The sequence below is a fragment of the Lagenorhynchus albirostris genome, chromosome 14 (assembly GCF_949774975.1).
Source record: "Lagenorhynchus albirostris chromosome 14, mLagAlb1.1, whole genome shotgun sequence".
Taxonomy (NCBI): Eukaryota; Metazoa; Chordata; class Mammalia; order Artiodactyla; family Delphinidae; genus Lagenorhynchus; species Lagenorhynchus albirostris.
In genome coordinates, this window is record NC_083108.1 from 72034546 (window position 1) to 72061934 (window position 27389).

General features: G+C 54.0%; 1 protein-coding gene across 6 annotated transcripts; it reads left to right on the forward strand.

Moving 5' to 3' along the window:
• Positions 1 to 234: 234 nt before the first annotated feature.
• Positions 235 to 19612, forward strand: MSI1 (musashi RNA binding protein 1). Of its 6 annotated transcripts, none has more exons than XM_060120792.1 (14): positions 235 to 293; positions 463 to 503; positions 1066 to 1147; positions 1246 to 1330; positions 4203 to 4244; positions 5757 to 5849; positions 9484 to 9532; positions 10682 to 10764; positions 11255 to 11372; positions 13922 to 14002; positions 15216 to 15272; positions 18060 to 18128; positions 18931 to 19118; positions 19571 to 19612. In XM_060120792.1, exons 1-14 carry the CDS (start codon positions 235 to 237, stop codon positions 19610 to 19612), a joined length of 1089 nt encoding a protein of 362 aa, XP_059976775.1. The 6 variants fall into 6 exon arrangements, with proteins under 6 accessions (XP_059976775.1, XP_059976777.1, XP_059976776.1 ...); XM_060120794.1 differs by having other exon boundaries at positions 18964 to 19118; XM_060120793.1 differs by having other exon boundaries at positions 1069 to 1147.
• Positions 19613 to 27389: the final 7777 nt, after the last annotated feature.

The following is a 27389-nucleotide window of genomic DNA, read 5'->3' on the forward strand; positions in this document are numbered from 1 at the left end:
GGCGAGCGCTGGGATTTATGCTCGCAGGGCGGCGGGGGGAGGAGCCGGCAGGTCGGCCCCCGGCGGGCCCTCCCCTCGGCCGTCCCCGCCCGCCCGCCCGAGCGGGGTCGGGGGAGGGGGCAGCATGGCCTGTCCGTCCGGCCCCCTTCGCCGCGCTCCTCATCTGCCCCGCGCCGAGCGCTGCCGCCGCCGCCGCCGCCGCCGCTCCGCTGCCCGCGCCGCCCGCGGCTCCCGATGGAGACTGACGCGCCCCAGCCCGGCCTCGCCTCCCCGGACTCGCCGCACGACCCCTGGTACGGCCCGGCCCGGCCCGGCCCGGCCTTACTGGCCCGCGCCCGCCCCGGCCCCGCCAACATGGCCGATCCGGGTCGGGCCGGGCCTCCCCGGGGCCCGGGCCCGCGCCCCCTGCGCCCGGGCGCCCGGCGCTCACGCGGGCCCTTTGTGTCTCTCCTCCTCCCGCAGCAAGATGTTCATCGGGGGACTCAGTTGGCAGACTACGCAGGGTGAGCGAGCCCGGGAGCGCCCGCCGGCCCGGCTGGGCACCCGGGACCCCCCGGCGCCCCGGAACCGGACACCCCAGCCCGGCCCTGCGCCCCGCTGACCCCGGGCGCCTCCGCGCCCTGTTTCGCGCCCCGCCCGGGGACCCCGAGAGCGCAGGGCGATCGGCTAGCGCGCACGGCCCAGCGGGTGGAGGGGAGGAGATGAGGGGTTCAGGGGGCATCGGGGGGTGGGCTGAGCCCCCGGGACCCGCCGGCGGCAGCGCCAACTCCGCTCGCACCTGCGGCTCAAACTTTTGTGAGGCGGCTCCCGGAGCGGCGGGAACCCGGCCGGAGCCGTCCCCCCTCCAGCCCAGCTCGGCCCTTGGCTTCCTGGGGCCCCCAGTGGGCGCCAGGAGGCTCCACGGGAGCCGGGTGAGGACCGGGGGTGGGGGAAGCGGTGGAGAGCGTGCAGCCTGCTTGGCGCGGGGGCGGCCGGGCCGAGCCGGGGTCACTGGGGGCAAAGGACGCGGGAAGGGGGGAAGGGCGCGGGGCGCGGGCTGGTCCGAAGGCGGGTGTGTGGTTACAGAAGGGCTGCGCGAATACTTCGGCCAGTTCGGGGAGGTGAAGGAGTGTCTGGTGATGCGGGACCCCCTGACCAAAAGATCCAGGTGAGCCCCTCACCCCCTCCTCCTGCTCCCGGCTCGCCCCCCTCCGCCGCCACTCACTGCCTTGTAACCATCTGCCTCTCCCTCACTACCGCGCGCAGGGGTTTTGGCTTCGTCACTTTCATGGACCAGGCGGGGGTGGATAAAGTACTGGCGCAATCGCGGCACGAGCTCGACTCCAAAACAGTGAGTGGCCCTCGGGGCTTCGGTGGTCCTTTGGGAGAGGGAGGTCGCTGGAGGAGAGGGTCAGGCCTCTCCCCAGGGGACAGCTGGATGGGGTCCTGAAGGAAGGAGGGAGTTTTCTGAGTAGAAGGGCTGCCACACTCTGAAACTTTGTCACTAGAGTTGAGGGGAGACGGAGCAGGAAAATCCCAGGCCAGCTAGGAGATGTTACACCCCCCAACCCCTCCAGTACCGGTGAGGGAAGACGCAGCTACCATCCCCTTCTTGTACATACTAATCTTGATGCCTCAGAGAGGAGTTTGGGGTGGGGCTAGGTCCCACCCCTAGCCCAAATTGGGTGAGTCAGGGCTGCAGTGACCCACCCGTGGCTTCTCTGAACTCTAAGTAGTATTTGGCTCCCCCCACCCCATTCCAGACCAATGGCAAAGCATCACTGAATCCCCCTCCCTTCTTCCTTCCCTCCCTCCTCCCCTGACTTTTGGTCAATGAGCTCCTTGCTTTGTGTGGAAGACGTGAACCTGCTTTGCTCATGAGGGGATTTATGAGAAGGGAGCTAGCTTGCCTGGAGACAACCCTTTCCAGCTAGATCTGAGGAGAAGCTGCTTGTTGGGCATTCAAACTCCAGGAACATTTTGCTGCTGTCTCACTGCTCCCCCAGTGTCTTGGGCCCTGCAGGGGGCGCTGGCACAGGCCCCAGCTCAAGGGGAGAGGGAAGAGGAGAAAGCAGAGGAGGGGTTCCTCTGTGATGGGGTGACTGTCTGCCAGGGGGCCGGGACAGTGCGATCTCTCACCACACTCCCCCACTCTCCTCCAGCCCTGGGCCTCCCTGCTTGGGTCAGTCATTGGCTCCTGTTTACCTGCAACAATAGCTGGTTGTGCCCAAGAATTTGTTAAATTACCTCCTGTCCCCGGCTCCTGTTATCTCTGCCCAGTGGCTCCCACTCCTGCTCGCAGTAATGAGCAAATGAGGCCAGGCCTCAACTTTGCCGGCTCTGAAAGGATCTTCTTGGCGCAGACTGAGTGACCCAAGCTGGGAATGGAGAGACAGTGGCCTATTGTTTTTGGTGATTATCTGCCATCAAGCTGCCTGTTCTCCTACCATCCCCTGTCCTCAGAATGCACTGATGGCTTCTGCAGCGCTCAGGAAGCAGAGATTTTGGGGCTGGGGCTGGAGCTGAGGGTGGGGGCATGGAAGATGGATAAGGGGAAGAGAGAGGGGAGGAAGGAGGATGAGATGGGCATCCTTCTGAGATTCGGGACTTGAAAAGGGCAAGGGCTTTGTGTTTGGCATTCTTCAGCCTGGGAAGGGAGGTTTATTGTGGGGAGTTTATTTTGGGTTCTGACTTTCACCTTTTATTTACTTGTTGGGTTTTATGTTGCCAGCTGTGAGTCAGAGTGGAGGTAAGGTGTGTCAGGGATTGGGTGTGTGTGGCTCTGCAGGACATAGCTTGGGTACCATCTCCCCATCAGTGTCTGCACATGGGGACTGTCTGAGGTGTGCTCTGGCAGCCTCCAGGAGAAATAGAAGGACGAACATGTCCATCGAGGTACGAAATCATACCTTCGGACAGGAGAATGGGCAGCTGTGATTATCCCTGGAGCCCCTTGGCATTTGGGGAGAGAGGAGGCATTGCCCAGTGTGGATTTTGGAGGTTCCTTCTCTGTGGGTAGATTCCAGAGGGGGAACCAGGGAGGCTGGCCCTGGTTTGTGCCATTCGGGCAGGGAGGGAACAGAACCCGTTGCCTAGAACTAGGCTGAGTTTTGAACGGAAGGAGCTCTGGGGAAAGATAGATCTTCCCTGCGATTGGCTGGTGAACTTCTGAGTGGTTTCCACCCATGTGAGTGGCAAGAAACTCTGAAATGACCGGGCCTCATAGGTCGTGCATTGATCACAGTGTCTCGTGCTCTGGCTTTTGCTGTTTGTCAGTACGAATATAGTACCCGGGAGTACCCAGGTGCATCTTGCTTTTCCCCTTTGGTTGTTCACAGCCAAGGGCAAAGGTGGCCTGCTGGTAATAGCACCTTTGTTTGTGCAATGAAGGGCAGTTTACAAAGGAATGCTTTCACCTGCATTATCTCATTTGATTCCTTGCAGCTCCCTCTGGGAAAAGTGGGTGCTATTGTCCCCACTTTGCAGATGGGGGAACTGAGGCTCAGAGGGATCAGGCAAGTTACCAAGATCACAGGCTTGGCCAGGGGCCCAAAGTTTCTGAGTTCAAATCCCGTGTTCTTGCGTGTCACCAAACCTGTGCTCTGCTTCACCCCAAGCCGAGCTGTATTATCAGGGAACTGTTTGTGGCCTCAAGAAGGGCTGTTAGATGTCGATGGTACTGGGAAAACAGAACTGAGTCTACCCTTGGTGGTTTATGAACTCTTATCTTGAAGCCTTTTTCAGGCAAAGAGTGTTTCCATTCACAAGGCTTCCGAAGTCTGGATCGCATACCTCACCTGGACAGGTATCTGTCAGGCAGGAAGGCCCTCGATATACCTGGTGCTGGAAGGAATAACACTTTGTTTACTTTTTTCTGGTTCTTGCTGAGGGCTAGACAACAAGTGCTTTGTAAGCATTACCTCAAATAATCTGCAGACAGCCCTTTGAGGTGGATGTTAGTATTGGCCCATTTTGCTGGTGAGCTCAAGCCTGAGGCTCAGAGAGGTTAAGTAATTTGTGCAAGCTCTCACAGCTGGGAAGCAGTGTAAGTGGGATTTGAACCCAACAGCCTGGCTCTAGGGCCTAAATGCTTAACTGTTACATTTTCCTGCCAGAGGCTGTGGTGGTTTCTGTCACCTCTGTGTCCTGGGATGAGAGAGGTCCTCAGATCTTCAGGCTGAGTGTGATAACCAACGCCCCTCTACCTCTCTCTTCCCTTTCAGATTGATCCCAAGGTGGCCTTTCCTCGGCGAGCACAGCCTAAGGTAGGTATGTGTGTGTCTGGGAGCAGCTCTGTACAACCAGCAGTGATTTTCCCAGCATTCCCTTCTATGGAAGAGGCTTCTGGTTAGAGTGTTAATGGCATGGACTGGGATGGGAGGAGGGAGGACTCTTCACGTCCTTGTTCTGTGAATTGCGGACACCATGCATTTTTCCATCTGTGCTCTGGGGTGGACTAGAGAGAGGGGGCTGCATATATTGAGAGAAGAAGGAACCCCTCAGGTGATTCATTGCCCTGTATTTGAAGCCAGTACACTTTGGACCCTGAGTCTAATTCTGACTCTGGAGATCACAGCCTCTGTGCCTAGCACCTCTGGGGGGTCAAACACAGCCCAGACTTACTCTCTGAAGCTGAGCTAAAGTCAGGCCAGGGAGCTACCTCTGACTCCCCAATTACCACCCCCCACCTCTGGGGTGAGGTGTGTTGGGCTTGAAGAGTGGGAAGGGACCGTGGTGTCTGACACCTGTTATCTTTCAAGCTGGATGACTGTGGCTGCCCTCCCAAGTATTCTTTTTCCCTGGTGCTGTGGCGAGTTTTTCTGGGTGTATGGAAAACAGATTTCTCAGCAGTTGAGCTATACAGAACTCAAAACTTTTGGTGCAGGACAGGAGCCTATTCCAGAGCCCAGGGCAACTAGCCACATCTTAATTTTTAAGCAGTCGAAAACAGGAGACAGGCAGAAGGCTGACTATAGTACAGAGATCAAGACCCCTGAGTCTGCTGATTTATCATGTGTCCTGGGACTAGGTCCCTCCTCAGAAGATCTCAATTCCTCCTTTGCAAGGGGTCAGTGGGAACTGGGATGCTTTAAGATTTTGAGTCATGGTGCCCAGCTCCTGCCACTGCGAAGGGAGAGAGGCAGGTTTTAGGAGACAGGAAAAGGGCATCACTGAAAGAGTCCAGCAGAGGGCCTGAAAGCAATTATGAAGCAGGTATTTGAAGGAAGCCGCACCAGGGAGCACATGGTCGGAATTGGGTTAATTCCATTAAGCAGTTTGGTGACAGAAGGTGCTTTAGTGTTAGGATGGGGCTGGGAATTGCCATGGATTAGCCATGCGCTCCTGGGGTAATTAGGACCATGTGTTCTTCGTAAAACAGGGCTGGGGCCACGGGGCAGCCAGAGGTTGGGTTGGGAGGAGGTTGATGAGGAAAATGTCGGTGTTGAGTTCAGGGGGACCCTGGGATGGGCCTTGGCCTCTCCCAGGAGGGGCTGGTGGGGTCTTTGAGGTAGGCTGTAGGTCTGGGTCACTAAGCCATTCCCCTTCCTGACACAGACCCCAGGAAGCGAGCCAGCCAGGGTGTGGGGTACACAGCTGCCCGTTACAGGCCTAGAGGCAGGGGTCCAAGGGGGAGCTTGGGGGGAGGGGGAGCTTCCGAGTAGCCGGGGCCACAGAGAGCTTGTCAGCTGGCGCCCTGGCAGGAGGGCTGGAGCCCCTGCTGGTGGCGGTAGGCCACAGGACTCAGATGCCCACTTTCTCATTCCCTCCCCTAACAGATGGTGACTCGAACGAAGAAGATCTTTGTTGGGGGGCTGTCAGTAAACACCACGGTGGAAGACGTGAAGCAGTATTTTGAGCAGTTCGGGAAGGTGGGTCAAAACTGGGGGTGCTGGCTGGGGGGTATGACAGGCCTGTAGAATTTTGATCAGTAGCAAGTGGAGTCCAGCCAGGTCATTCCAATTCCTGCAAGAGTTGAAAAGGGGGCTGGGTCCTTTTGTGGGTGAGGCTGGGCCAACCCACCGTTCAGGCTCCTGGCCTATCTGTGGGCTTCGGACTCTGGACACGTCCCGAGGGAGAGAAGCCACACAGTAGCTGTCCCTGTTGTTGCCCTTCTCCTGCTTATCTTCACTCTCCTGAGGGAGGCTGTGCTCCCGAAGCCAGTTCAATCCAGTCACCCCTTGGCCTCCTGGGAGTTTGCACCTGTCCAGTCCACGGGCGGTTGTACCTTCCCCCACTCCTTCCTGGTGAGGATGATAAGGAAGCAATAAATATGACTCCCAGTTGTACTCAGGACCCTCCTTGCACAGGTGGGAGCTGAGGGGGAGGGTGCCGATCTCTTAGCTACTGGGGAGGGGCGGAAGAGACCACCCCAAATTCCTGATCAGTCCCGGAGGACTGCTTCTTAGCTCTGAGGTGCAGGGAGCTTACATTTCTGGGCCATTTAGTCCATGCAGAAGCAGATATGGTGACATGAGACAATAGGGTGTCCCCAGAAAGGGGAGCAATGTGAACATCAAGGTCGCATGGAGAGATGGCTAGGAGGGGACCAAGTTTTAAGTCTGGGGCTGAAGTAGGGCTGCTGTGCTTAGTGCTGGGGTCCCTGGTCTTTTCTGACCTGAGACAGGCTGCAGGCTGGATCTCACTTTCCCGTCAAGGCTCTTTCAGTTCCCTGTTAGGCAAAGGGCACAGGAGAACGTGGCTTGGGAATGGGATGTGAGCTGGGGACTGGGTGGGTTTCCAGCCCCCCCACACACACTCCGTCTCTAGGGTAGACGGGGAGAGGGTGGGAGGTCCCCTGGCCAGCGGATGCCGGCGATGCAAGGGCCAGAGGCCTAGGCTTAGGCGCCTCAGCGGGGACCCGGGCACAGGACCCAGGGCAGGTCGGCCGCCTGGGCCCCAGAGGGAAGGGCGCTCCTGGGAAGCAGCAGGCCCCGCTCGGCTCCGGTGGGGTGTCTTTGTGTCTGAGCGCCGAGCATTAGAGCTCGCACTAATCTGATCCAGCAGCTGTGATTGGAGGCCGCCTGCCCCCGGGGCCGGCGTTGCCATGGCAACCGGGCCCCAGGAGAAGCCGTCAGCGGCCGCGTCTTTTGTTCGGGCCTAAATCGGCGTTGGCATGTGAAACCGGCCCGGGGAGGCCAGGGGGAGCTGGAGAATAGGCTGCCAGGGAGAGAGGGGGACAGCCGGGAATGCCAAGGGCCCCGCGGCGGGGGGCCTCCCGCCCGGATCGAGGGGCCGCCGCCGAGGGGGGAACAATGGTCAGCCGCCATGGCTGCCACTCAGGCTTAGCGGCCGCCGAACTTGGCGGCTCCCACTGGTCAGCAGGCCTCGGCCGCCTCCCCTCCCCCCGCCCGAGCCCCCCTGCCCCTGTGTTCCCATGGAGACCAAAGCCTATTAAGGACACTGGGCTGGGAGCCTCTCTCCCCTCAGCTGGCCCCAGGAGGGGGACACTGGTGGGGGTCCCCTGAACCCCCAGCCACTTTCCTTGCTCTGTGCCCTGGCCTCAACCCCGGTGCCCCACTCTGGGTCTGTCCAGCCAAGGCCCAGGTTGAAGGGTCTGGGGGGCCAGCGCAGGTAGAGTGGGAAGGTTGGGTGGAGGAAGGGCTGTGGATTTGGGCTGAATCAGTTTTGGGTCCCGCAGGAACTCAGAGCTGCAGGATGGGGGAGGAGGGTGTGGCTGGTTCATCTACTCATTCGTTGAAAAAATAATCACAGTAGCACAAGTCCAGGTGCTCAGTAGGGTGGTCATGGTCATAACTGACACAGGCACTGTCTTCATGGAAACTTCAAAGCCAGTGGTGTCCAGCTGTTCTGTCTCTAGCTTTGCCACCCTCCCCCATGTGACTGTGGGTAAGCCCCTCTATAATAAAAGTAATAATAATAATAATAATAATGGCTGTTATTCATTAAGCACTTACTGTATCCCAGGTACTGTGAGTTAAGAGTGTTACACGCACTATCTCATTTAACTCCTCCCTATAAGACACTGTGTATACCCATTTTACAGATGAAGAACTTGAATCATAGAGACATAAAGCTGCTTGCCAAGCTTACTTTCCAATTCCAGCCTGTCCTACTCAAAGCTTGTGCTTCTATCACAAGCCTCCTTTCTGGGTTTCTCTTTTCCCTGTGCTAAACATGCATTGTCCATCCAGTTTGGACGGTCTAGCTAATTTGGGATGTGGGCTCAGGATGGGTCCATAGCATGGGAGTTAGGGTGGCACTGTGCTGCAGGGCCCTGGGGCAGGAGGCTAATCTTAGGAAGGGAGATGTAATATCCCTCTGAGATTCTCCAGGGACCCAGCTGCCTCCTGGGTCAGTGGAGGTGGGGTGTGTGCGTGTGTGCGTGTGTGTGTGTGTGTGTGTGTGTGTGTGTGTCCTGGTTCTCCTAGGGGAGAGTCAGGGGCCCAGTGCCGCTTGGTGCCTAAGAAGAACTGGAGGACCACCCAGTTCAGGGGCTGCCCTTTCCACTTTAACAAGGCAGATGACGGCCTGGAAAGAGAGCAAAGGAGAGTGGGTAAGAGGCTGTGCCCCAAGGCCTCAGGAAGTTTTCCTTTATCCCTTGGGTGTCTGACCATTTGGGGGAGGGTCAGCAGCTGGAGTGGGATGTGGAGGGGGGAGAGGCAGTATCAGAGGCAGCCCTTGATTTCCACCGAGGGTGAATCAGACCTTAGCTTAACCCCATGAGACAGCTGACACTGGCTGAAGAATTAAGAGGGCAAGGAGGGAAGCAGCAGATGTAGGCAAAGGGAAGCTCGGACTGCAGAAGGGAAGCAAAGGACTTTGACTGTCCATGTATCTGAGAGGATGCCTTGAGGGAGTAGCAAGAAGAGAAGACTGGAGTCCAAGGGATGGGGGATTAATGTAGATCCTCCTCCTTCCTCCACCCCTTTCCCCTCCCCCAATCAGTGGGAGGCAAGAAGCCCAGGCACTGAACTCTACTTGCTTTAATTACAGCCTCTAGCAAAAGGAAACCTCAATTAGAGGAAAAGATCTGTACCATGAGAGGGGAGTTGGGTCTGGCTGTAGTGGCTGTCCTCCCGGCCTTTTGCAAAAAAGGAAAGAGGCTTTCACTTCCCCACCTCATATCTTACTCCTATATTTTCCCCTCTAGCACCCATTCTATGCCTCCTCCTCCCAGGTTTGATCTGGGATTTGCTGGGTGACCTTGTGTAGGTGACTTCACGTCTCTGAGCCCATTTCCTTATCTACAAAATGAGGATCTTATCCTGCAAGGAATATGGAGGAGAGGATGGTGGGGCAAAGTGCCAAGCATATGTTTGGTGCTTAATATGTTCAGGCTGGCCCGTTGAGATTTTGAGGGTTGAATGGTGGTGCTGTGGCACCCAGTTGGGGTTGCAGATGGAAAGCTGTCCCCTACCCAGGGAGCAGGTTTAAGATAAAGCCTGGACTGGGCAAGAGGGGAACGGGTGTCGGAGCCCTTGCTCCTGGGTTGTGGTGGAGGCCCCCGTGTCTGGTGGGTCGTCCACGGTAGCTCTGTTTCAGGTGGACGATGCCATGCTGATGTTTGACAAAACCACCAACCGGCACCGAGGTGAGTTTGGCCCCCTCCCCCTTCCCAGGCCAGGCTGGGGGCCTGTGGTCAGCCAGGGGGCTACAGGTCACAGCTGCCCTTTCATCTCGCCTCCTGACATCCTATCCCTGAGGATCTGCATCCTCTCCGGGGCCTGGCCTTACAGAAGGCTTTTGTCCCGCCGTTTCCTGTGCTAGAAACTTGCCGAATTGCAGACACCCGAGAGGAGCAGAGGAGCAGACCTCTCCTCCCCTTGCAGCTGAGCCCTCCACCCCCGCCCCAGCCGGTGTCTGCCTGGGCTTACCTTGTCCCTGGTAACCAGAGCTTAGACCGGGCCACCCCCGGGTCAGGCTGACTCCACAGCCCCGGGCAGTCTGCTCCTGCCACTGCCCCCTCGCCCCACCCATCGGCTGAGCCCAGCCCCCAGGACCCTTGCCCCTGAACCTGTGAGCATCTGGGCCACCGGGTGTACACTGCCTGGTTGTTTTTCTCCCAAGGGCCTTGCCTTCTGAGAAATCCCATTCCAGCCCCTGGGGCACACCCAGGAGGAGGCGGGGTTGTTTCTCCAGTGCCTTCAGAGCTTTTGGGCCTTTTAGCCTGTTTGGGGAGTGGGGTATGTGCTGATGGGTGTGTGTGTGTTTTTGTCTGTGCATGTGAGGGTGTCTATGTCTGAATAGTTTTGTAGATCTAGCGTGTCAGAGTAACTGTACATGTACACAGGGGCCTTTATGCATTTGTGAGCACTGGTGAGTGTCTCTGTGATATATGGGTACCTAGCTGTACCATATATCTGTGTATCTGTGTACAAAAATATATTTGTACACGTTCATGTGCAGTTTTAAAAGTATTTGTGTGTGCTCTTTTCCCCTCCTTGGAAAGCATCTGAGGAAGAGAAAAGGCATGTTGAATGTTGTTTGCATCATAGCTCTGCCTCTTTCTAACTTGCTACGTGGTCTTGGGCAAGTCACTTCGCTGAGCCTTGGTTTTCACATCCGTGATTTGGGAGCTGAAACCCTGTCTCATCGGGTAGTTGAGAGGTTGCTAGGCTGGGAACAAAGCTTCTTGTTAACGCTTAGACACTTGCCTGTGAGGGGGGAGTGGTGTTATTGGTATGACTTGGGGCTGGGTTTTGACCATGAGCCCTGTTCTGAGCCTGCCTTTGCCCTCTAGGGTTCGGCTTTGTCACGTTTGAGAGCGAGGACATCGTGGAGAAAGTGTGTGAAATCCACTTCCACGAAATCAACAACAAAATGGTGAGCCGGGATTGGATGGGGTGGAGGTGCAGAGGGAGACTAGGGCTCCAGGCTGAGCCAGCCAGGGCTGCTTGGAGGTTCTGCAGGCAGGCAGAGGGGCCTCACAGTCAGTGGGGCAGAGCCAATTCTCCCACCCGCTGGAAATCTGGACAGGAAGACAGTGTCCCACAGCTGTGAGAAAGCATGGCTGGTGGGCTCAGAGGGACCGGGTTGAAATCCTTACTCCGCCGCTTACTAGTCTAGTCATCGGGCAGATGACTTCCCCTCTCTGAGCCTCAGTTTCCTCATCTGTAAAATGAGAGTGGCAGCAGTACCTCCATCATAGGGTTGGTGTAAGCATTCAATGAACTACTGCATGCAAAGCTGACCTCTAGCACTCTGTGATTCCTCCAGAAATGGTAACCATGAAATTAACAATAAAGAGGCCTGCCAGGGAATAGGAGGGTGACCTGCGTCTATAGGAGGGACTGACCGCCAGGTCTCATTGCAGGTGGAATGTAAGAAAGCTCAGCCAAAAGAGGTGATGTCACCGACTGGCTCGGCCCGGGGGAGGTCTCGAGTCATGCCCTATGGAATGGACGCCTTCATGCTGGGCATCGGCATGCTGGGTATGTGCTAGGCCTGCATCTGCGGCTTCTTCCTGCCCAGAACTGCTCCCGGGGCTACCAGGGGCTGCATGGGTGTTGCATCTCCTCGGTGGTCTGCCCTCCTGTCTGTCTGAGTGGTTGGGTAGGAGTGTGGACCGAGGATCTCAGGTTTGCGGGTCCTAATGAAGGTAGGCCGATTTGGTTGTAGGGTGCTGCCCTCTGGTGGTGACCAAAAGAATGGTCCAGCTGCTCCTCATTAATTGGTCCTTCTGTCCATCCGTCCATTCTATTTTTTGTTCACCCATCTGTCCAGTAAACAGTTATTGAGCAACTATAAATGCCAGGCCCTATGCCAGGAAGTACAACGGTGACTTTCCTTGGAGCTTTATGGTCTGGCAGGGGAAAAAAATAAGTAAGAATATAAATAAATAGGTTTAGGATGAGAATTATAGGATGCCAAGGGAGCATGGTCATAGCAAAGTTGACCAAGACTTGGAGAAGGAAGTCACATTTAAGCTGAGTCTGTGGGTTGTGTAGGAGCTAGTTATGGGAGGTCAGGGAGCAGGGGAGGGAAAAAGTGGTCAGGCAGATGGAAGAGCATTTACAGACCCAAAGCCCTCTGGGAAGGTAGAAAGAAGGCTGCTTCTTCTTGTTCATTCAACTAATATTTATTGAGCAGCTTCTGAGAGACAGGACCTGCCTTCATGGGGTTTCCCATCAAGTGGGAGACAGAAGTGAATGGGCAGTGTCACCACAGTGATTGGAGGCTGTGGGAGGCCCAAGGAGACACTTAAATCCACCTGGGGGTCAGGGAGGCTCCCCGGAGGAGGTCAAGATTACCGTGAGCCTTGGAAGTTGAGCACGAATCAGCAGTGCTTGGGACCCACGACTGAGGGTGAAAAGTCTGAGCTGGGCCCCCAGGAAGGTCACAGTCTCCCTGGAGAGACAAGATGTATATACACAGAAAGAGAACAGTACAACGGGGTCTTTATGCTGGGGATGGGGGAGGGGTGCTCTGGGGACTCATAGGAGGGGCTATAGCATGGGCTAGAGGGTCAGGAGTGGGATCACAGATAGAGGGGTGAGGAATGTACCCGCCAAGTGGAGCATTGTCTTCTCCTGAAGTTTTTGTTTTAACTTTTTATTTGGAAGTAATTTCAAATTTTCAGAAGAGTTGGAAAAATAAAGTAGTACAAAGACCATCCATATACCCTCTACCAGATTCACCTATCGTTTATATCATACCCATTTTGCTTTTATCATTCTCTCTGTATGTGTACACACACAGACACACACACACACACACAGAGTACACTTGTGATTTTTTCCCTGAATCATTTGAGGGTAAATTACATACATTTTGGCCCTTTACCCTTAGATAATTCACTGTGTGTTTCTCAAGATTAGGGATGTTCTTTCATGAAACCACATTATAATTACCAATTTATACTGATACAATATTTTAATCTAATCTATTATCTGTTTTCTGATTTTATCAGTTGATCCAGTAATGTTCTTTATAACTATTTTTGTCCTCCAGAGCAAGTTCCAGGCTAGAATAAAGTATTGAATTTAGTTGTTCTGTCTCTTTAGCCTCCTGTGGAATATTGAAAAAATTTTCTTTTCAAAGCAATTCATTAGCTGGTTTCACCCCATTTAAAAAGTGGGGGGAAAAAAGAAAACCTCTAACCAGTAGTGAGAATTGTGGTTGAGAGACTTGGAGCCAGTCACATCTGAATTTGAATCCCAATTACACCATTATTACTCACTAGGTGATCTTTCTTTCAAAGCTGCAAATATCTATTATAATATATGTATACTAAGTAGCAGGCACCGTGTTGGTGTTTTGGAGAGACAAAAATAAAAGATGGGAAAGACAGAAAATCAGCACTTAAAGAAATCCTGGGATAAGTTCAGATATTGGTCATCGTGCTATGAAAGGGAAAAACCAGGGTGACATGATAAATATTGAAAGGGAAAAACCAGGGAGGGTGACGTGGTGAATATTTTAACTGATGAAAGGGAGGTCTCTTGTGTGATGACCTCTCTGAGGAGGTGACATTTGAGCTGCGTCTTGCACAATGAGAAGGACATAGTTATGTGAAAACCCGGGGAAGAGTGTTCCAGGCAGAGGAATCATCATGTGCAAAGGCCCTGGGGTGGGAAAGAGCTTGCTGAATTTGAGAAACAGCAGGGAGGCCAATGTGGCTGGAGCAAAGTGAGAAAGGGGCAGGGTGTAGATGAGGACAGGACGGAGGCAGGAGCCTGAGCATGAAGGGCCTTGATAAGAGTTTGGATTATTCTCAGCTAATAAGTGTCACCTCTCTGAGCCTTAGTTTCTCTATCTGTAAAATGGGGCTCCTAATAGTACCTCTTGGGATTCTTGTGAGGTTTAAGGAGAGAGTAAAGTGTGCAACAGGCTTTGCACAGGGCTTGGCATGCAGAAGGTATATGGTAAATATGACTGATTATTATTCATGATACAAGGTGGGGAGGGAAATGAGAGGCTCACATCCTTCCCTGCTGAGCTGTAGGTAAGGCATCTGACACTGGTCCCCTTGCCCTATCAGGTTACCCTGGTTTCCAAGCCACGACCTATGCCAGCCGGAGTTATACAGGCCTCGCCCCTGGCTACACCTACCAGTTCCCCGGTAAGTTCTTCCCAGTGTCCCTCTGCTGCCAGCATGTCCCTGGTTCCCGGGCAATCTGACTCCTCATGGGCGGTGTCTGGGGGTGCATGGCATGGGGGAGGTCTGCCTGCTGGAGGCTTGGAAGGAAGGGCACGTCTGAGGAAGGAGCGCCTTCGCCCCACCCATCCCCCCCCTCCCCAGAAGCTGGGGGGACTCCCCGTGTGGCCCTGCATGGCACCCCTCCCTCCCAGGCTGATCTCTGCCCGCCTCTTGCCTTTCTCTCCTCCCTACCCGCCTCCGGGGTTGCCACTTCCACCAAAAGGGCATTGGGCTTGTGGTGGGGCAACCTCCCTGAGGGCCAACGTTGGTTGTGTCCTTACGGACTCACCAATAATGACCATGTGCTATGCTGAGCCCCTTTCAAGGCAGACAAGACCTTTGGAGACCCTGAATGCTGAAAAACAATTTAAAAGCAAGATGATCACCACCCTCATTTGTAATTCAAAATAAAAACAACACTAGGCCTTCTCATAAGTGGCGAGAAGCCCAACGAAGTTCTGAGCTTTCCCATGATGACTATTCAATGTTTTTTTTAATATCAAATTTCATATTTTTGCAAGGCTTTTGTTTGCTTGTTTTCTGGTCTTATTTTTCTAGAGGTCCCCTAAGCACTTGCACCTTGGGCAGTCCAGCTTGGAATCCTCTATACACATGTTTTTGTCTAATCCTGACAGTAATCTCTGGGGGAAGGCATGGTGATCCCCATCTTCTAGGTGAGGAAATAGGCTCAGAAGGGAAAAGTGACTGCAAAGATGACTCAGCTAGAAAGTGGCAGAGCTGCTCTAGGGTCATCGCTTCCCATCAATGCTTCCTTCCCAGCTCCTCCCCCCCCAAAGAAAATAGGAGGAAAGATGGATTCTGGGAGATTTTTTAGTGCAATTTCAAGACTTTTAAGAAAAACAGTGGGAACAGAAGCTCCAGCATCACCCAGTGCCCAGGGTATAGGTGGCAACTCTGCCCACTCTTCCCTTCTCTGTCTGTCTCCCTTCTCTGTGACTGTGTCTCCTTCCCCACCCTTGCCTGCTGGGGACCGTGCTCTCCCCATTCCCAGCTCTCGGGTCCTGTGCATGGCCTGTCCCCCCACCCAGTGTCCCTGTGGGTGCATTTGTCCTCCCTGGGCCACGCCCAAGAGGCCTCCCTGCATCTTCCTAAGCTGTTTTACGTTTCATTTTAGAATTCCGTGTAGAGCGGACCCCTCTCCCGAGCGCCCCAGTCCTCCCCGAGCTTACAGGTCAGTCGCTCGGATTTCGTACACCTCACAGGCCACATGGGGAGAAAGAGAATGACCCAGGAACCTTCCCAGGGAAAGCTAGCGGGACCCTTTTCGCCTGCCCTCCAGTCTATGAGGATGCAGCAGACTCGGGCACTGGCCAGTCTGTGTAGCTGCATGGCCCTTAAGGGTGGGGCATAGGGCCAAGCCCAGCAGATGGAGGCGAAGTCACTCATTCATCCATTTGACAAATATTTATCTAACGCCTCCCGTATGCCAAGCACCTTGTAGGCGCTGGGAGCCAGTGGTGAACCAGCCAAGGTCTCAGACTCAGAGCAAAGCGGGCCGGGTGGGGACGTCAGGACATGGCAGTGGGCATGGCTCCACTCAGTGCCAGCCAACCCTGCCAGGAGGGGATGCAGACCCACACCTTACAGATCTTATTTTCCAAGAGAGGCCCAAAACCCAGCTTTCACTTTCAAATGAATTTTTCAGTTATTTTCAAATGTTGGCAACCAATTTCAAATTTTTAAACCACTGCAGGCCAAATGCAACATATTTGAGGGCCAAATCCAGCCCGTTTGCAACTTCTGGGCAAGTAGGTGATGTGCTTGGCCATCCTGAACCATTTCTCAAGCTGGAGTTTTTACTTGGGCCAGTCAGCTCAGCTCTGGAGCTGGGGCCGGGGCTGAGGCCCAGGCCAAGGGCAAGGGGCGGGGCAGGGTGGGTGCAGATGAGGTGGGCTGCAAGGGGTTTCTCTGTTCAACCCGCTTCTCCCCCCACCCCATCCCCAGACTCCCCCCCAACCTAGCCGTGTGTGGAGGACGTGAGCGTGGATGCTGCTTTAGATGAGACCTTCCTTCCAAGGGATGCTCAGGGGGGCCCCAATATGGGGGAGGGGAAAGAGGAACCTGGGGTGAAGGAAGGGGAGGGAGTCCTGGTGGTGGGGCTAATAGAGGCTCTTCCCTGAGCAGAGTGAGTGGGGGAGTGAAAAGGGGTCTTTCCTACTCATTTCAGAACTCTTGTGTTGAGGACCTACTGTGTGAGACACTGCCAAGCCCTGGAGGCAAAGCAGGGACCAGACACCCAAGCTCTGATCTGCAGAACTTGTGCTCTAGAGAGAGAGAGAGAAATGCTTATTATACAAATGAGTAATGCTTTACTGCTGTGATAAGAGCATGCTGGATTTGCTTTGTGGAAATGCCTAACTGGGCCCCAGACTAGACCTCAGAGCCCAGCCCTGCCGTTAAAGAACCGAGGGAAGAAATATCCCCTCTGCAGACATTTTGGCCAGGGAGGATGTGGGTTCAAGGCTAACCAGTTCTTGGAGGTCTGGGGTCCAGACTATTCCCTTGCCTTCAAGAGACGAGGGTGTTTCCTTCGTGCATTTAATCAATACTTTTTGTGCCAAATGCTGTTCCAGGCAGTGGGGATTCAGCAGGGAATGAGACAGAGAGACCCATGCCCTCCTGGAGCTGATAGTCTAGTGGAGGGAGACAGGAATAAACAAGTAAATAAACAAGTATCAGATACTTTCTCAAGGTGAGAAGTTCCACAAGGAAAATAAAACGGGGAGATGTGCTAAAGTGTAAGTGTCAGGGGCGAGGGGCTGCCTCAGCAAGGGTGGTCAGGGAAGGCTTCTCAGAGGAGGTGACGTCTGAGTGAGAAAGTGCCAGCTCTATGAAGACCTTAGGCAAGTTGTCTCCCAGCGGTGCAGAAATGCTATCCTAAACTTTAATCCCCTGGCCCAATGGCCTAGCCAAGGACTTTCAGGGTTGTTTTTCAGGGTCCCTAGTGTCAGGTCCAGTTCAGGGCCAGGGTCACCAAAACAGCCCCCAGGGGCACATCTTGGGATGGGAGAGGGCAAATGCAAACTCCCCAGACCTTGGCTCTGGTTGGGATTGTAGCTTCTCAAGGGCTGCAGTGGCAGAGCCAAGCGGCAGGGGGCGCTCACCCCCAGGCCTGAGGGAGCTCCAGACTCATGCCAACCAATTATTTAAGCAGAGGTCCCTCCTAGTACTGTTCCTTCAGCTGACACTTATTAAACACCAACTGTATGCAAGGCAGGGTGCTAGGCGCTGCGGAGGTGGGAGGGGGGTAGACAGGGAATAGCCAGATCCCTGTGTCTGAAGAGGGGGTCAGAGAAAAGGGGATGAGGAGACTTGGAGGAAGGAGTGGTCATTTCTGCCTCGGTGGTGGTCAGGGGCCCCTGAGGCAGGGAACTGCGTGTACACGATGTATCGAGGACATGCTCACAGGAGAAGGGGAGCGAGGGGAGCCGGCCAGGCAGCAGAAGGAGTGAAATGGGCTTGTGGCCTGGACTGGAGTCTAGCTTCAGCCGGATCCCACCGGGGGGTAGGGGGGGATTAATACACCTCCTGGTTGGTCCCTTGGGGCGACAGCCTGGCTTTTGGTACCCGTGTCAGTCAGTCACTGGCTCCAGTTGACTGGGGTTGGGAAGAGGGACATAATCTCTGTATACCCCTGGGCTAAGTAGCCCCCGTCCAGCCAAGGGCCCTCCCTGGAGAAGGGGGCAGCTGCAGGCGATGCTCAGAGCAGCTCGTGGGGGGTGCACCACCCGCACCTGCTATGAGGTTTGGTTGTTCAAGTGTGTCCATCAAGTCCAGGGGAGAGGCTGAGGATCCCTGGGAGGCGATCCTTTCGCCTCCCTTTCTCCAAGAGCGTCCTTCTGCCTGACCCCAGGGCTGCACTGACCCCTCCGAGGTGGGGTAAGGCTGGAGAGGCTCTGCCCTCATCCCCTGCTGCCCCTCAGCTGCCACGCTGAACCGCCCATACCTTTCCTTCCAGCCATTCCTCTCACTGCTTACGGACCCATGGCAGCGGCAGCGGCAGCAGCAGCTGTGGTTCGAGGGACAGGTGAGGCCTTCTGGGGTGCAGGAAGCGAGGGAGGGGAGCAGGGGGCAGAGAATTCTAGCGGGGTGAGGAGGTGCCCCTGCCACCCCTCTTCAGAGGGACTCACTTATTCATTCACTCAACGAATATGAACTGAGCACCTGGCAGGCTGGCCAGGAAGGAGACTGACGTGGTCTCCGCCCTCCAGAGCTTACAGGCTGGTGGGGCATCAGGTATTAAAAAGGCAGTCACACGGAAGGATAATACTGCCCGCTGGGGGATGTCAGCTGTCAGAGGAGCTCACAGGCCTCTCAGGAAGGCTTCCAGGAGGTTGCACCTCTTAACTTCGCATTTGAAGGCAAACAGGAAGAAAAGTATTCCCAACAGAGGGAAGAGCAGGTGCAAAGGCTTAGAGGCCAGTTAGCATGGGTGGAGTGCAGGAGTGGGGAGTGGGGAGGAGGTGGGAGGAACCGGGTCCTGGGGAGACCCTGAACATTTTAAGCAGCAGAGTGATGTCCATTTTAGAAAATGGACGCAGCTGCAGGGTGGGTACAGGTGTGAAGGGGCTCCAGAGGGGAGGGGAGGTCAGTGAAGAGGCTGCTGAGTGGTCAGACAAGAGATGATGGGGGCCCGAGCTGGGGCTGGGGGTGGGGGTGGGTGGATGGACCCTGGAGGATTTCTGGGTGGCGTCGCACATGCCCCTCTGGGTTGTGGGGGGAGGCAGGGGGGAGGGGCCAAGGTCAGGCTGGGTGGAACGGATTGGAGGGGATGCTGGGGGGTCACAGCGGGCGCCGGGGCTATCACCGTCTTCTTTCTGGGTTGCCAGGCTCTCACCCCTGGACGATGGCTCCCCCTCCAGGTTCAACTCCCAGCCGCACAGGGGGCTTCCTGGGGACCACCAGCCCGGGCCCCATGGCCGAGCTCTATGGGGCAGCCAACCAGGACTCGGGGGTCAGCAGTTACATCAGCGCTGCCAGCCCCGCCCCCAGCACTGGCTTCGGCCACAGTCTTGGGGTGAGTGGCTGGACCTGGAGGACCCTGAAGTTGAAGGAGGGAGAGGCCTTGTCTGTCTGTGGGGGCAGAAGGGAGGCGAGAGATGACGGATGGAGAGAGTGTCACCAACCAAGGAACAGTGAGGGTTATCATTCAGTCATTCAGTGGACGTTTAATAATCTCCTTCTGTATGCCAGGCATTAGGTGTGCTCTGGGGATACTGTGCAAATGAGACTCACCATCTCTGCCTGCATGGAGGCTAGATTCTAGCTCAGGGGTGCCCTACTTTTAACCAGGGTACTGGTTAATGCAGATTCCCAGGCCCTACCCTGGAGAATCTTTTAGTGGGGGCGATATGGGCAGGGCTAGAGAAGGTCTGTGCCTCACCTGGGGCTCCTGTGAGAGACGGAAGGAGCCCCTGGGCTTTCTCTGCTGCCCCCAGGAATCTAGGAGTCAAATTCTTTTCTTTCCAGGGCCCCTTGATTGCCACAGCTTTCACCAATGGGTACCACTGAAGCAGGAGGCAGGTGGCAGGAGGTGAGGAGGTGGGCAGGGGCCTTGGGGTGTGGGTGGCACTGGGAAGGCTAGTACTGGGCAGCCTAGTCTGGGACATGGCCCCCGTCCCTGCCTTCACGGAACCCACAGCCCAACGAGGAGACAGACCTTCATCCCAGCAGTGGTCAAAGAACAGGAGGAGCGGCTCCATAAAGAATGTACACAATAAGCAGAATGTGCTGCCTCTCGGGCGAAGATTTCTTTTTTCAGCACCCTTTTTTTTTTTAATTTTTGGCTATGTTGGGTCTTTGTTGCTGCGCATGGGCTTTCTCTAGCTGCAGCAAGCAGGGGCTGTTCTTTGTTGCGGTGGGCGGGCTTCTCATTGCGGTGGCTTCTCTTGTTGCGGAGCACGGGCTCTAGGTGCGCGGGCTTCAGTAGTTGTGGCTCACGGGCTCTAGAGCTCAGGCTCAGTAGTTGTGGCTCACGGGCTTAGTTGCTCTGCGGCATATGGGATCTTCCCGGACCAGGGCTCCAACCCCTGTCCCCTGCCTTAGCAGGCGGATTCTTAACCACTGCGCCACCAGGGAAGTCCCCGAAGATTTTTTAAGATTGATGATGCCCAGCCATGATAAGGGGGGGGGACAATCTGCAAATTGGCTCAGGTTTTCCAAAGGGCAGGTTTATCTGGACTAAACATTCATGCCCTTAACACAACGATTCCACTTCTAGGCATTTATTTTTAAAACTGCAAATAACTGAAATGCCCATCAACAGGAGAGCAGTTAAACAGACTGCATGCATACAATGGAGTATTACTCAACTGGTAAAACAGGATACTTTCAACATATATGCGTATACAGAGAGTGGGGACGGGAGGACCCTGCACACACAGTCATCATGCTGTGTATGGTGGGGCACTTTGTGACCCAGTGACATTTCCTTTGTTCATTCATTCATTCATTCAAACAACTATTTATTGAGCACTATTCCAGAAAAGGGGAAGGTAGAAGACAGACAAGGCCCCTCTCACTCTACAGACAAAAATCAAGTGAGCAAGTGAGATCATTCCAAATCGTGTGTGAGGGGTCTACCTACTTTAGGGGTTCAGAGGGCATCTCTGAGAAGGTGACGTTTGAACAAATCCAGCTATTCAAAACTCTATGGGAAGGAGGGTTTCAAACGGAACAGAAAATGCGAAGTGTACGAACAAAGCTTGCCTAGGAGGGGATTAGGGAAAGAGGGATGCAGGAGGATACCTGTGTTCTGGGGGCCGCAGAGAGGTGCGGGGGCAGCACGCCCATAACCTGCCGCTGTGTTCCAGCACCCCGGCCTGCAGCTGACTGAGGACCACGAGTGAGCCAGCAAGGGGGCGGGGACACCTCAGCCGCAGCCGCCTTCCTCTCCCCCGCAGCGACTCGGACGCGACCGTCTGCCCCACCCCCCACCCCCCCCACCCCCGGCCCCGGCCCCGGCCCCTGCCCTGCTGCCCGCCCCCGCCGGACATCCATCGTCTGGCTCCCCTACTAACCTCCCCCTCTTCCCCAGCCTCTCCTGCCCTGCCGCTTTTATTTATTTTGGATTAGCCAGTTGCCCCCCACCGCCCCTGGTTCTCCCCTCCCCTGTCGGGTCTGCACCCCGCTCTCCTTGCCGCGCCCCCCTAGGACTCCCGAGAAGGCTTTTGTATTTGTGCATAGCTAGAGTGAGGGCGGAGGGGGCCTGTTACAGGCCACAGCCACAACCCTGGTTTTTTATTCCGATTTTCCCTCCTTTTCTTTCCTTTTTTTTTTTTTTTTTTTAAAGAAACCGTTTTTTAGGTTGTGAATGTGAAGCCCCAGGCCGCAGGGGGCAAGGGGCCAGGTGCCCCCCCCACCAGCTGAGAACAAAATGTCTATGTGGGTGCGGGCCCCTGGCCAGCTCCCTCCAGCCCTGGAGAGGAGGACAGGGCTGCGTAGGCCAGGCCGAGCCCCTGGAACCATCCCGTCCTGTATCATATGTAAATACTGTGAGGTGAAGCCCACACCCCTCTCTAAGACCCCTTGGGGGTGAGGGCATCGCCTCGCCCCACCTGGCAAAGGTCTCCCCTCCACCGTGTTTCTCTACCTTCCTCAGACACCGTTACTGTAAGCTTGCAGGCCTCAACTGTGGCCGAGTCAGGCCCGCTCTCTCAGGCCCTAGGGGTCAAGGCCTTGGGCCCGCTCACCCCGAAAACCCAGTGTGGGAACGAGGGAAGAGAAGGGCTCACCTGGAGCCACTGCTGGAAAGGAATTAACTCTCCAAAGGTCTCCCCCTGCCCCCTACCTAGTCGGGCCTTCATGGTTTCTGCCCTGAGCCCCTCCGTAAGTGGGCATCGGGCGGGGGGGCACTTTGGGAAGGGGCGGACCCCAGGGGAAAGCAAAGGGCTTCTCAGGGAACCCCCAAATTCTCTCACTGAAGTTCCCCACCAGGATGGTCCCGTGGCCAGAGCCCCTTGGCTGCCCCAAGCCCCCCGAGCCCCCTTCAAAGGAAAAAGAGGCTCAGGTCGTGACTCTTCATGAACAGCGAGTGACCAGGCTGGCATGGCAGGGCTGAGGCCCCCCGCCGTCGTCCCCCCTCTCTGTGTCCTCTCCCCCAGGTCTGAGGCTGGGGTCCTAAGCTCCCTTCCCCATTATAGTCCCTGCCTGTGAAAACCCCCTTTGGAGAGTTAATTGTCTGTGTGAGGTGCTTAACCTATTAGCCCTGAGAACACAAAGCAATAATCTTTGTTACCGAGATGCGCGGCTGTTTGTGTTTTTTTGTTTTTTTTTTTTCGTTGTTTTTTTAAATGTTTCCTAATAAAAGAGAAGCTGCATTTTATTGGTTTTTATTTTTAATTTTCTACACGTTTGAGCTGAGTCATAAGAGACTTAGCTTCCCTCTCCTCCCCTTCCTGTGATTCCCCCACCCCACTGGGCCCATCCATGGGCTCAGGGCCCTGGAATTCCGTTTTCTGATTTGTTTGGGAAATTTTTTAAAAAGATGTTACACGGTGTTTCGAAGCCAGCAAGTTACCACCCTCCGGTGTCTCTTCTCTCCACATCTGTAACTTCTTTTTCCAGGTTTTATTTTCAGTTTTAAATTCCTAATAAATTATTTGAAAACGGGCCTGAGCTTGTGAGTGTCTTGCATCTCTCTGTGCGTTCAGGTCTAGGTACCCCATCGATACTCTTTTTCCCTTAACTTCTCCTATTTTCCTCCTGGAATAATCTCCACCTTCCACTCAACCCAGCTCCCATCTCCAACTCCTTCATCAGCCTCAAAAGCTTAGTGTCGATGATGAGATACCACTTCACACCCATTAGGATGGCCATCATCAAAAAAACAGAAAATAACAAATGTTGGTGAGGATGTGGAGAAATTGGAACCCCTGTGCCTTGCTAGTAGGAATGTAAAATGGCACAGCTACTATGGAAGATAGTTTGGTGGTTCTTCAAAAAGCTAAACATTGAATTACGATCCAACAATTCCACTCCTGGGTATAAACCCAAAGGAATTGAAAGCAGGGACTCAGATACTTGTACACCAATGTTCACAGCAGCGTTATTCACAATAGCCAAAAGGTGGAAAACGATCCAAGTATCCATCAACAGATGAAATGGATAAACATGGTCTTTCCATACAGTGGAATATTATTCAGCCATAAAAAGGAATGAAGTACTGATACATGCTACAACATGGATGAACCTTGAAGAATTATGCTAAATGAAAGAAACCAGACACAAAAGGACAAATACTGTATGATTCCACACATTTGAGGTACCTAGAACTGGCAAATTCATAGAGACAGAATGGGAGTAGGGAGTTATTCCTTAGTGGTTACAGAGTTTCTGTTTGGGATAATGAAAATGTTTTATAAATAGGTAGTGCACAACATTGTGAATATAATTAATGCCACTGATTGTACACTGAAAAGTAGCAAATTGGTGAGGGGCTGTAAAAAAGTGGTACATTTTGTTATGTACATTTTACCACTTTTTTTTTTTAAGCTTAGCATCGGACCCCTTCCTCTGGTTTGCCTTTAACTCAGAGAATCCTAAGAGGGTAAGGTGGGAAAAGCAGCTCAGGTGGAGGTGGGTATCGCCAAATGGTTAGATGTGGGGTTTCCAACACCTGGCTCCTCCCCTTCTTCTCTGAGCTTCCTCTGCCTCTCTGAGCCTCAATTTCCTCATCTATTAAAGGGAATGATAAGCCAGACATAGAAGGCCACGTATTATAAGATTCCATTTATATGAAATATCCAGGAGCCACAGAGTTAGAAAACAGATTTGTTGGGGCTGGAGGGAGGCAATGGGGAGTAAATGCTTAATGGTTAAGGGATTTCCTCTGGTGTGATGGAAATATTTTGGAACTAGAGGCGGTGGTGGCACGACATTGTGGATGTGCTAAAAGCCACTGAATGGCTCATTTTTAAAAAAATTATTAAATAATTTATTTTACTTATTTTTTTTGCGGTACACGGGCTTCTCACTGTTGTGGCCTCTCCCGCCGCGGAGCACAGGCTCATGGCTCACGCGTCCAGCCGCTCCGCGGCATGTGGGATCTTCCCGGACCGGGGCACGAACCTGTGTCCCCCGCATCGGCAGGCAGACCCTCAAGCACTGCGCCACCAGGGAAGCCCATTAATTAATTTATTTTTGGCTGGGTTGGCTCTTCGTTGCTACACGTGGGCTTTCTCTAGTTGCGGCAAGCAGGGGCTACTCTTCGTTGCGGTGTGCGGGCTTCTCATTGCGGTGGCTTCTCTTGTTACAGAGCACGGGACTCTAGGCACGCGGGCTTCAACAGGTGTGGCTCGCGGGCTCTAGAGCGCAGGCTCAGTAGTTGTGGCGCACCGGCTTAGTTACTCCGTGGCATGTGGTAGCTTCCTGGAGTAGGGCTTGAACCTGTGTCCCCTGCGTTGGCAGGTGGATTCTTAACCACTGCACCACCAGGGAGGTCCCAATTGCTCACTTTTAAATGGTTATTTTTATGTTATGGGGATTTCACCTCAAAAAATTTAAAAAGAGAACCATAAGAGTATCTCGGGTGGTTGTTAATTAAACGGGGAGGGCTGACAGGATCCAACACCAGGCAAGGCACAAAGTAACTGGTTGGTAAACGGTAGCTGCTATTAATCCCAGGCTGCCCCAGGTGCCTGGAAATGCATAATTGGGGCTCAGCAATGGCCGCCCCCTCCCGAGTGGGACTGTCAGCTGCGGTTCACACATTGTGGTTCCCTTAGTGTCTACTGTGCACAAGTCACTCTTAGGCACTGAGAGGGTGACCAACTTGTCCTACTTTGCTGGGGACTTTTCTGATTTGAAAACAGGAAGCGCTGTATCCCAAGAACCCTTCCGTCCCTGGAAGAAAAACAGAACGATTAGTCACCTGAAGGCAATGACTTCATTTGGGTTTGTAGCAGGGCGTCAAGTTCTGCTGAGATCTGAAAGAAGAGTAAGAATTAACTAGGCAAGGCTGGGGGCGGGAGGGGGTGGAGGAGCATACCAGGAGGAGAGACCAGCAGGGGCAAAAGACTTGAAATGGGAGGAAGCATGAGAACGTCAATCAAGGAGCTGAGAGAAGGTCCATTGCGTCTAGAGAAGAGGGTATCCCACCCCACTACAGGCCAGGAGGTAGGTAGGGGCAGAGCAGACTGGGCCTCTAGGCTGCTTTTGTTTCTTATATAAGAGCAGCTGGGAAGGTGTGAAGGGTTTTAGCCAACAGGGTGGGAGAGTGATGACATGATGTAATCAGGTTTGCATTTGAAAAGGTCATTAGCCTATACAATAGGGAACAGATTTGAGATTGTGGAGGGGAGCACAGAGACACTAAGGAGACTGCTGCAACCATCTGGGCAAGAGATGCTGGGGCAAGGACCAGAGTGTTGGAAGTTGGAAGAAGGGTGTGGCTTGAGAGCTGGACTTGGGGTGGGACTGGATGGGGAAAGGGGTGAGGAGAGGGAGTATTGGGGAGAGTTCCTGGGTTTCTGAAGACCTGGACTCTGAAGAAGGTCAGTTTCCTCAGTGGTTGTGCTCAGTTTGAGAAATATTCTCAGCTGAGCTCAGATGCAACTGGAGACAGAGATGGTGTGATAAGAGGAGGGATGAGAATAAGCCCCTTAGGATGACTCCAGCCAAATTGAACCCAGACCAGTGTTACCTAAAGCCTTCTGGGAACCTCCCAACAGCCACATACTGGGCTCAGTGCCGGACTAAGAGTCAGGAACATGTCGGTTCAAATCCTATCTCCACCACTTTCCAGCTGTGTGACTTTGAGTAAGTTACTTAAGCTCTCTGAAACTGTTTCATCATCTGTAAAAAGGGGAAGATGATGACAACAATAACTATGCCAGAAGATGGTTGTTTGGCTGAAAAACAACATGACACTCTTAGCACAGGGCCGAGCACATAGACGCACTCAGCAAATGGTAGCTGGTAGCTGCTTTGGGGAAGCAGGAGCCGTGTCCCAGGGGCTGAGCAGGTGTGACCTTGCTGGGGTGTGGGTACGTTGTCACCTGAAGGAGTCAAGAAGCTATACTTAGCTTCTTTCCACTGGAGAGTGTGTTTTTCCCAGGTTGGGAGAAGATGTACCGTACACACCTGTGCATGGGGCAGCAGTGGGTCACGGTACAGAGTATAGCGGCCTGGTGGGCTACTCAGTGACCTGCCAGGTCCATTCCTCTGCCACCTCTGTGTCTCCTGCAGAGGTTTGGATTGTAACATTTAGCACATCTCTTTCCAGGGGGAGAGGGTTCCAGTAGTGGCCTGACCCCTCTCCCACCAGGTGCTTTGCCTAAGCCCGGGCATAAGTCACACATGGGAATTTGTCTAGCCTGCCCTTGTGGAAGGCCTCTAGCTGGCTGGGGGAGGGGGAGAGAAGGAGGGAAGCAGGCAGGACTAAACCTCCTTCTGCTCCAGGGGCCTTTGACACTCCCACCTGCTACTACAATTCCCTGTCATGGGGTGATATTGAGGTATCATAAGCAGCAGATCCAACTCACATCTTGGTCCTGCTGTGTGATATTGGGGCAGTCGCTTAACCTCTCTGAGCCTCCATCATCTCTGTAAACTGGAGTTTGTCATTGGACCTACCTCAGAGGTCTATGCCAGGTTCTTAGCATGCGACCTGGACTAGTTAGCGGTCAGTAAATGGTAGTTAATACTATTAGCCTTAGAGGACTTTGTAGCACCAGCTACTCCTCCTTCCTCAGACCACCCCCAACAGGAGCAGTGCCTGTTCCTCTGTTTTGTTCTCACCCCAAAGAACCCCACATAAGGGGAACTTAGCATTTTGCTGGCCATGCTTCCCCTTTCCTTGGGCAGCCTTCACTCATTCTGGGGGCTGAAGAGGCAGAACCATTTGTCAGACTGATGTTGGGTCCCAAGCTAACCCTGTTCTTTCTCCAGAAGCTCTCACAGGCCTCCTCCCCACACCTCTGGGCCGGCACTGGGACAGGTGCTATGCTCTCCTGAGCAGCGTTGTCCAATAGAACCTTCTGTGATGACGGAGACATTCTATATTTGCACTGTCCAAAACAACAGCCCCTGGCTACATGTAGCTATTGAACACTGGAAATGTGGCTGGTGGGACCAAGAAACTGATTTTCAATATTATTTGATAGTAATGAATTTAAATAGCTACTTGTGGCTAATGGCTACCATATTGGACAGTTGTAGAATGTCTACAGGCAAGTATGAAGAGACGGGTAGCATGAACCCTGGGTCAAATAGGGTCTGAGTCAGGCCCAAGCAAATAAATCACTTCCCCTTTCTGGGCCTTAGTTTCCCCCATCTGCTTACTAAACGT